At 33.7% G+C, this 10,470-nt stretch overlaps 1 protein-coding gene and 1 long non-coding RNA gene across 2 annotated transcripts; both read left to right on the top strand.

Annotated features, from left to right (window-relative positions):
• The first annotated feature begins 4,733 nt into the window (after positions 1 to 4,733).
• LOC130948130 (inositol transporter 1-like) lies at positions 4,734 to 6,912 on the top strand. The gene is made up of 4 exons (XM_057876842.1): positions 4,734 to 5,221; positions 5,331 to 5,845; positions 5,918 to 6,103; positions 6,193 to 6,912. The coding sequence occupies exons 1-4, from the start codon at positions 5,080 to 5,082 to the stop codon at positions 6,826 to 6,828; spliced, it is 1,479 nt and encodes a 492-aa protein (XP_057732825.1). The 5' UTR covers positions 4,734 to 5,079; the 3' UTR covers positions 6,829 to 6,912.
• Positions 6,913 to 8,812: 1,900 nt separating this feature from the next.
• LOC130947309 (uncharacterized) lies at positions 8,813 to 10,099 on the top strand. The gene is made up of 3 exons (XR_009072625.1): positions 8,813 to 8,918; positions 9,246 to 9,332; positions 9,927 to 10,099. It is a non-coding gene; the product is annotated as an uncharacterized LOC130947309 (long non-coding RNA).
• The last annotated feature ends 371 nt before the right edge of the window (positions 10,100 to 10,470 follow it).

Raw genomic sequence — 10,470 nt, 5'->3', positions numbered from 1 at the left:
ATGAAATAAGCCTTTTTTTGCGGCACACAAAGATATATAGTGTCACCTATGTCTTTGGAGCTGATTGTGAGACATTAACCTCATCAGGCTCAACATTGGGTCTCTTTGGCATCATTTTCTTCTTCTTTCTTGCCTTGTTTTGTAATTGATGACTTAGGTTAACTCACTGCTCAATCCTAACAAATTTCAGGCAAGTAATTCAAGGAGCTTTACCACTGTGTCTTCCACAAAATATTGAATCCCTTCCACACGCTGGTTATTGGGCTTAACACTGGCTATAGTCTACTACAGGATTACAACGGTCAACAAACATTTGGGAGTGTTTGACACTATAATGCCTAACTATTTCTATTTTAGTCGAAATCAACCTCCTCTTACAATTAATATTTAGCACACATAAATCCCTAACCAAGTTATAATCAGTCCAAATCGACGTCAACAACTTTTATAATAGGACTCATAATCCAAATATTTGTTAACAGATACACACATATACCTGTTCTTGAGCAATCTGGTCTGCAAAAGCTAATAGGGGAGCCTCAAAACCATTGTGCATTACCAACTCATTGGTGACGGACTTGGCCTTTTTCTTCTTAGGCTACCAATTTGGTCTACTTGGTGCTCCCTCACACGTTTTATAGTAGTGTCCCTTCTCTCCACATTTGCTATAAGTGATTTGAAAAGTTCTTCTCATCTTATCAGCACTAACTAACGAGGGTGGTTGAACTGCTTCATTTCTGCATTTCTTAGGACGTCCAGTTGGTCTCATAATTCTTGGAGGGTCAGGCTTTGGAGCATCAATGGGTTTCCAATATTCTTCACTATTGACTGGATTGACACGTTCATCATAAGTCCTCCTTACTGCATCCATTGTTAGAAAGGGACTCACAAAGTCCTCAGCATCTCTCACTCTTAATCTTGATATGGCAGCAACAGCATGCATACAAGTCGTGACAAGAACCATCTCCAGTTATCAATATTCTCAGCTCTTGCTACAACATAGGCAATGACAAATGAATGGTTATTGGCATCTTGTGCAACAACACAAAGAAGATGGCCCCCATAGTACCCCTTAAGATGACATCCATCCATGCCAATCAAGGACCTACAACTAGCTCTAAAACCCTTTCTGCATGCATCTAAACAAACATAGAGTCTTTCAAATAAAGGTGGTCCTTGTGGTTGTGGATTCACATCCATGTTAGCAATGCTCCTTGGATTACTCCGATGCAATTTCATTAAATACTCCCAAAGCTTCCTAAACTGGGCCTTCTCATTACCCAACACAGTCCCCTTGCAACCTTCAGGTAGCATTTGGAAGAGAGACATAGATTGAGAGACAGAGACAGAAATAAGTCTCAGTATTGTGTTTGGTGTAAAATATGGGACAAAGACTAAGATAAGGGTGAAACTCTAATCTAATTTGCACAAAGGATAAAGTTGAAATTAATTAATTAAAATGAGAGTATTTTAGGTATAAAATGTTATTAAAGTTTCAGTCTCTATCTCCAAAAATTTCAATCTCCTATGCCTTCATTTTTTAGAGATACTAAAATATTAAAATTTTAGAGACAGAAACTAAAATTTTAGTATTAGTCTCTAAACCAACAAACATAATACTGAGTTCCAGTCTCTCAGTATCATCATGAGACTCAACAAAAAACATCATGAGAACCAATTGAATAAGAGCCGATGTAGTTGCAAGTCCAAGCATCCAACGCCAAATCCCTGGAACCTGCATATGCATACATAAGCCGATGTTTATAAATTATAATTGAAGATATATATATTATTAGTTAATCAGCAAGTCAGTGAAGCTTACTCTTATCAAGCTATAATTGATGAAATAGAAAAGAAATTGGCCACCAGTAATTATAAGACAATTGGTATTAACCAATTCTCCTCTTATTTCAAATAGTGATACTTCCGCAATATTTAAAGGAATACTGATCCAATAATAAAACTAATATCTACTATAATTGTAGCCAATTTTACGTCCGAATACATCGTTAATGTAACCACCTATGGCAACGCCAAAAATTACTCCAGCCAAAACTATGCTAACAATTATCTCCAGTGAGATAGAATATACAAAATAATACAATATGATAATCATATATTATAATAATTCAAAAATGCTGCATAGACACAAAAAGTAAGCCTCATTTATTGATTTTTTTAACTAAATAGTCATATTTTAAATTACACTACTAGTCTTTATAATCAATTTAAATTTGTAATTAAGTTCCTCCCATATTTTAAAGTTTTTAATTAGGTTTTGCATCAATTTTAATCTTCTAATCAGATCATAATTAACCGTAAATGTTAAAAAAATACTTTCATCTATCTTACTAGTAATGAATATACTCATATTCTATTAAATTAAACATTTTTAGAATAATAAAAATGTAATTACAAATTTAAAATTAGTATAAGGACTTAATTAAACTTTTTTAAATATAAAAATTTGATTACAAATTCAATAAAATTATATGAACTAATAGAATAATCTAACATAAAATTAATTACCAAACATTAAATTTTTTTTAGAATAGGATAATATTTTTTAAAAAAATATTAAGTACTCTCTATATAATAGTTTGGTAATTGATTTGAGTATACACATAATAAAATTGATAGTAATTAAATTAAAGATATTCTGATCTGAAGTAAATAACTCTTTTTGACATATTCAAATTTCTCATTTATACACAAGACCTGCAAATTAAATCAATTTAGATATTTAGTATGAAATGTTATTAATTAAATGTATACATTTATAATATATACACATATGGATATTATATACCAGTTTCATAACTAAAGAGAAGACTATCAATACCAACAGCAAAAAAAACCAATATAAGAGCTTTGAAAAAATGATATTCTACGTTCTGAATACTTTTTCAAATAGTCAGAAATTCCTGCATTCATGGACATGCCCATATCAGCAGCCACCATTGTTGCATTACTTGCTTAATCAATTAATTGCAGGTATTTTATTTGTGCAATTTAAAATAAGAAACGAGAAAGCAATGTGTATCGATTAGCACTTTATAATTTATATAGAGAATCGATAGTTGTTAAATTTAGTGATTTTGGACACTTCTTGTTTGTTGTATTTGTAATAACTTAACAAACATTTTCGGCTTTTATGAGAAAATTTGTTTTCGTGTTGCCTCAAAATTACACCTGAATTATTTGCCGTTTTTATTTTTGGTTCACCTCTGACCAACCCCTTTCCCTCCTTTCTCTACAACTCAACACAGGTGTAGTTATTCAAAATTTCAAACACAAATAATGTGAACCTCTTGCCTTGTTTTTTCATTCCCTTACCTTAATTTAGATTGTTTTACATTTGTATTTTAGTTATTATATTCTAAAAAAGAAAGTATTTAAATAAATAATAGGAATGCATGAGCTTTCGTTTCATCAGTTTTTGACTGTTTTTTTCTCTCACTTGAAGTGTCACACTTGAATTGGTGCCAGTGCTAGTTGTATTGCAGCTCAGCCAAAAATAAAAATCAAAATATGATGTAACCCTATCATATATAAGATGTGTGTGTTCTCATTTTCATGCTTAAATGATATACTGTATTATTTTTAATAATTTATAATGTGTACAAAAAGTAATTATTGACAAATAGTATAAACACATTAAATGTACAAAAAGTAATTATTGATTATTATTATTTTTCTCTTTTATTCCTTAAAATTTCCACGCATACTAATTTATTCTAATTAATATTTGATGTGTACAACTGGATATATTTTTTTTGGTGTTAAATATTTTTTTATTTAATAAATTCAGAGAACAATGATTTTTAAATTAACGATCATATTGTAAATTACTCATTTAATTTTACAATAATGGCAAAAAAATTTAAAATAAAATGTGAAAGGATCGGAGCAAAACCCAAACAACCTTTTATTTATTTATTTATTTATTTGGAGAAAACGACCACCAAATAATTATGTAGTATTCCTTATCATTGCCTCCTCTGGATGCGGACAAGGTGTTCCATAAAGTACAGTCAAATCTTCGAGTTTGCGGTTCCTGTTTGAAAGAATCTAAATTCATTCTAATTTCTTTCATTCACAATGAATGAATCCATACAATAGGGTTCCTGTATTCATAATGTGATATTTTTTTTTTTCTGAAATTAAGAGCGAGACTGGAAGAGTTCTAAATGAAGGTGGAAAGATTATATTATTTGAATTACATTATAAATTTATCTAAAATATAAAAAATGATAAATATTATAAAACAAAATAGGTATCATAAAATAGGACTGAATATAAATAATCTTTTTTCACTTTTCTTATCTGATAACAGTACTATATTTATTTTTTTAATACACAAAATACAGTTCAACACTTAGTTGAACATAACTAATTTTTCAATTCTTGTGAACTAATTTTATTTTAGTTAATTAACATATGGCTGGCGAACACCATATTGGGTGTTTATGAATCTTATTCTTCCTAAAGTAATTCAAATGTCTTTAACAAAGACAATTAGTGAGCTCATTTTTAAGGTATATAATTATAATTATACGTGAACTATGCAATTATTAGGACGGAGGATCTGTTTTATTGGGATGGATGGCTGGTAATTAGGAGGGAAAATAAGAAATTGCAACTGAAAAAACAAAATGAAAAAAAAAGAAAAAAAAGGAAAAGAAAATAAAATTGCATGCAACATACATACATATATACAACCTCCCTTTAAATTAATGGTTATGATATACTGTCCAAATTATTGTACCCAATTTGCATCTCCCTTTCTTAGCCAAACGAAAATACAACAAGGAAGTAACAAAATCCGATCTGGCCTCGCTCCTAAGCTAGCCTTTTTGAAATTTAAAATTTCCCAATTCTGGTAATTAGGTTATTATCCCAGCAAATCAATTTAGTTGTCTCTATTATATATTGTACTATTTATAATCCATGGCTCCATGCATGGTTTAAGCAAATGATCCTTAATCCCATCAGAACCATCATATTGTCGATTGCCTAAATTCATTAAGTGATTTCATATATTAGATTTGGATTGGTGGTTAGGTTGCATTTTCTAAGATGACTATGCAATCAACCCCAGGAAGCTCAGGGTACCTGGATTTGTATCCTGATAGGAAGATGTCATTTTTCAAGAATCCTTATATTCTCGGACTCACCGCCGTTGCTGGCATTGGTGGCATGCTCTTTGGCTACGATACAGGTACCAATTTCAGTTCTAACTTGCGTCTTGATTCTCTACCTACAAATTTTATTGTTGCATTTCTCTATCTATAATTAAATACTGAAATTAAACAAATAATTAAATGCAGGAGTGATATCAGGAGCACTTCTATACATAAAAGATGATTTTGAGGAAGTTAGGAATAGCAATTTTCTGCAGGAGACAATAGTGAGCATGGCCATTGCCGGAGCCATTCTTGGAGCGGCGGCGGGAGGTTGGATCAACGACGCATACGGGAGGAAGAAGGCGACGCTCATTGCTGACGTCATATTCGGGTCGGGTGCCATCGGGATGGCAGCCGCCCCCAATCACTACGTTCTGATATTGGGGCGGTTTCTTGTTGGCTTGGGAGTGGGCGTGGCCTCTGTGACGGCCCCCGTCTACATCGCGGAGGCATCCCCCTCCGAAATCAGGGGCTCTTTGGTCAGCACCAACGTCCTCATGATTACCGGTGGCCAGTTTCTTTCCTACATCGTCAACCTTGCTTTTACCAGGGTTCCCGGCACGTGGCGCTGGATGCTTGGCGTTTCTGCTGTCCCTGCAATTGTTCAGTTCACCCTCATGCTCTTTCTACCTGAATCCCCTAGATGGCTCTTCACCAAGGTATCTATCTATATCTTCATTCATTCATTCATTCATTCAACTAACTCAATACTCCCTTGATCTTGCTTCCAGAATAGGAAAAACGAAGCTGTTGATGTTCTTTCCAAGATCTACGACTTTGCTCGCCTAGAAGATGAAGTTGACTTCCTTACTGCTCAGTCAGAGCAAGAGCGCCAGAGGAGGAAGGATATTAGATTCACTGATGTCTTCAAATCAAAGGAAATCAAACTCGCCTTCCTTGTCGGAGCTGGACTCCAGGTAAATACATTTTCAACGTGCAAAGTTAATTTATTGATTTTGGTATACAAAAGAAATACATATTTATGGAGTTTTGAATTGGGGTGCAGGCTTTTCAGCAATTTACGGGTATCAACACAGTGATGTACTACAGCCCAACGATCGTACAAATGGCAGGATTCGAGTCGAATGAGTTGGCTCTAACGATCTCACTGCTTGTTGCGGGAATGAATGCGGCAGGCACCATTCTGGGCATATATCTGATTGACCACGCCGGAAGGAAGATACTGGCACTGTCCAGCTTAGGAGGAGTCTTCACCTCCCTCATCATCCTGGCCTTCGCCTTCACGAACCAATCATCCGACAACCAGTTGTACGGATGGATCGCAGTGTTGGGCTTAACCCTCTACATCGCGTTCTTTTCGCCCGGGATGGGGCCCGTCCCGTGGACCGTGAACTCAGAGATATACCCGGAAGAATACAGAGGCATTTGTGGGGGAATGTCCGCCACCGTCTGCTGGGTTTCAAACTTGATAGTTTCTCAGAGCTTTCTCTCCATCGCTGAAGTCTTGGGAACTGGTGCCACCTTCTTGATCCTTGCAGGTATATGCGTGCTTGCCTTTGTCTTTGTGGCTACGTGTGTTCCCGAGACTAAGGGGTTGACTTTTGACGAAGTGGAAGTCATATGGAAGGAGAGAGCTTGGGGCAAGAATCAAGATACAAGAAACCTTCTTAGTAGTGCTTAGTACTTAATTTCATCATGTATCTTATTATATATTTTCACTATTACTGTATTTACATTTACATATATATGCGTTTTTTTTTATATATCATTGGGTTCTATTGGTATATGGTGCTATAGATTTCCATTACATGCACACCTGATTATGTATGATTACTGAATTTCCAGTCCAAATTATTGCATGCAAGACACAATTTAACTCGGGGATTAATAACTACTCATTTTGTGAATCCACTAAATCTATTATGATAGACAAAGTGTAGCAAAAGAGGAAAAGGATAAAGGATAATGTCACTCCAATTTGATATAATTTTATCATCATGTGATTTGTATTAAGAGTAATATATCCAGTTTAAGAATATTATTAATCTGGAAATGACAAAACTCACTTTCTAGTAGTAAACATGTTGTAACATTCAAATTACACATGAAAAATTATAAACAATAAACATGTTTATGGCATTTTCAGTTTCATATAACAATAACTTGATATAAAATATTTTATTGAAAACAAACAGATCACGCTATTATGAGAATGAGTAAGTAAACCCATTAAAAACCACTAAACATATCTTTGTTACCTTATTTTATCAAGAATATTATTTACAAACTAAATTAATTATTATATATAAATACAGGCTATGGATTCCTTGCTCCTACATTTCTGTAGGTTTATCATTAACCATCATAAAAATAATTATAAAATGTACCCCTTTTTTTTTGGAAAATTGACTAATTAGATTTTAACCCCTCAAATTATTAGTTTTTAACTTTTCTTCCTTTCTCTTTCATTTTCAGATTCAAAGACATTTAGAGAAAAGAGGTCTGTTAGGGTTTCCTCTCTTTATCAATTTCTGCTAGAATTTTCAATCTCTGTCTCTCTCTCTCTTCCTCTTCCCCTACCGGAAATCTCAATATCTTCCTCTTCCCCTTGCTGCCGCAACCTGCGCCCGCCGCCGCGCAAGACGCCGCCGCCGTCACCGCGCAAGACGAAAAACTGAGAGAGATTACAGTTCTTGGAGAGCATCAACGAGACTGATTAAATCTCCTTCCGAAATAGAGTTCTGAGTTTTCTCCCTAAACCTCTCTACCAGGTTTCTTTCCTTTAGATTCATTCATTTCCTTCTTTGTCATCCTTCTTATGCAAAGTTTCATTAGATTGAACTTGTTCGAATTGGATTAGTCATTAGATTGAAGATCATGCCAAACCCCTTTAAGCTAGCCAAGAAAAGTTTCTTAATTGAATATCTTATTCTTGTTTAAATGAACTATGATTTAAATTGTTTCAATGGAACCAAATTTAGGTGCTCAACTGCTCACAGAAACTATATGCATATATAATCAATGAGGAAAATGCTATTTCAGATAGAATTTTTAGTTATTAGCAGAGCTAATCTTAACAAATTATTTTGTTATTTGTAAATTACCAGTCTATAATTAGGAGTTTTAATTTATCTTTTTATTAAATATCAAGAAAAAAATGATCTTTATAGTGATTTTTAATTCAAACAAGTACAAATATCAAATTTCCAATTGACTTGTATATAAGAAAAAATCTTTATTCAAATATATGGGTTTAACATTGTCTTTTGATATGAATTAGCAATCTGGTATATCCAAGAAAAAATATGGCCAACAGATTATTATTTTTACCAAAACAAACGAAGGAATCAAGATCTAGAATATCTCTTGGAATCATAAAATCAACGAGGCATTCTATTATTTGCTTGTTCTTAGTACTGTAATGATGCCTTGATCTCATTATCCAATTATATTTATTTGATTATTGTCTTAGTGATAAGTTGAAATTTCTGATGAGAAATAAACAATTTGCAAACCCAGCAGCTTATTCAGATCATGGCTTCTCCTTCTCAAACTCACCTCAATGTTGCAATGCGGGTCCTTCTCAAACATCTAAAGGTCGATTGTCATTTTGTTTGACAAAAAGTTCAAGCGGGTGTGATGAAATTACTTTCAGTTCCTTCTTCTCGACAATTGACCGACATCCTTATCAAATCTTCCTCCACTCAATCGTTTGATGCTAATAAATCTTCCTAGAGAGGTCTGCTAGGGAGCACAAAATTGGGGCAATTGGTAAATTTTAAATTGCTTTTGTTACTATATTACCCTATTTGGTTGCATGTCATTGTTTTCATGTGTGTTTTATGTAGATATTAGATGTGCTTCTCTTGTAGGTTTAACTCTAATGTTATGTTTTGTGAAGCTGTTTTAGTTTCAATATTTGGAAATTGATTTCCCCATCATCAGGTAGCTTTTTCTTGCCTTGTAATGATTCAACTCTTAACCTGCAGAGAGCTTTTTTAAATTATCCTCGTTTTAGCTTTTTATTGTTATATTTCAATCTCTCTTGTCCATCCTCTCATTTCTGGATTTTTTTCTTCTAATGTTTCATGTATTCAGTCTTCATTAGAGCTTGATCATTATTTGTATCCCGGATAAAGGTGATGAATCAGGGCCAATCATACTTTATCTGGATTTTTATATGCGGTAAGTTTATTTGTACTTTCCCTCCATTTTTCCAAATAGGTTATTAGTATTAATTTTTTTTCTTTGTTATTTTGAAGTGAAATATGTAGTTTGTGTTTTCTTTCTCTTGTTAACCTATATTCATAAGATGTGATTTTGTGGGGATGTATATGGATAGAGCAAAATCGTTGCATATTTGATAGGATAAATTATAGTTCTTTTTACTACTGAAACTATTTAGTCTTTAAGTTCAGTTGTCTGTCTGTGTGTGTAGCCAAATATAATATCCAGAAATTTAATATTGCTCCACTAGTTTTTCCTACCAGAGTTGTCTGCCTGTCATTACTTATGCTTTGATTCCTAAACTAATGTGCTGTTTTTTGACCTTTTGTGTGTGTGTGTGGCTATGCTTAGCCAAATATAACACCAAAAAATTTGATATTGCTCCACTAGTTTTTCCTACTGGATTTTTCTACCTGTCATTACTATGGCTTTGATTCATAAACCAATGTGCTGTCTTTGACCTTTTGGATGACTCTAGCTGAAAACTTGAACCACACTACAGTATGATGTTAGCTTTTAATATCTCTACTTATGACATTTTCACTTTGCTAGATATTTGAAGCAGCAAGCATCTTTGGCAAATAGATCGTTATCCAAGTATAATTTTTTTAATACATATTTCTACAAGAAGCTTCAGGATTCTGTTTCGGTTAAGATAATATATTATCTTTATGCACATGCATAGCTGTATATTTAATTCAATCTTTGGAAAGAGCTCAAGAAGGACAAACGAAGCATAGAAGTGCACATCATATGTGCACCATATGATATATTCAACACCTTCCAAGTACAGAAACCTTCCAACATCATCTCTGTCATATTGCTGGTCCATCATTGTCAGAGTAACACTAGCATCACTTTCTTGGGAGAGATCACCACGATGTTTTTCATCCACGCCATCTACCATGCAATCAACGTCACTGGCACTATCTGTTGTATACTCAACATCATAGGTGCTATCTGTTGTACGCCCAGCACCTGCACCTTGTCTACGACTCACTTTGGCTTCAGTCACTTTGACTTCTGTATTTTCCAATTCTTTTACCTGATCCCGGCTTTTTTCCTCATATTTGAAGATGGCAAATGCGAGTCTGGA

Source organism: Arachis stenosperma, chromosome 9, assembly GCF_014773155.1.
Source record: "Arachis stenosperma cultivar V10309 chromosome 9, arast.V10309.gnm1.PFL2, whole genome shotgun sequence".
Taxonomy (NCBI): Eukaryota; Viridiplantae; Streptophyta; class Magnoliopsida; order Fabales; family Fabaceae; genus Arachis; species Arachis stenosperma.
Note: the sequence above shows the minus strand (reverse complement) of the source record. Positions and strands in the feature narration are given on the sequence as shown.

Coding starts and splice junctions, on each gene's coding strand:
- LOC130948130 (XM_057876842.1), top strand. CDS start 5,080: ATGACTATGCAATCAACCCCAGGAAGCTCAGGGTACCTGGATTTGTAT. Junction 5,222..5,330: donor GCTCTTTGGCTACGATACAG/GTACCAATTTCA, acceptor AATTAAATGCAG/GAGTGATATCAGGAGCACTT. Junction 6,104..6,192: donor TTGTCGGAGCTGGACTCCAG/GTAAATACATTT, acceptor ATTGGGGTGCAG/GCTTTTCAGCAATTTACGGG.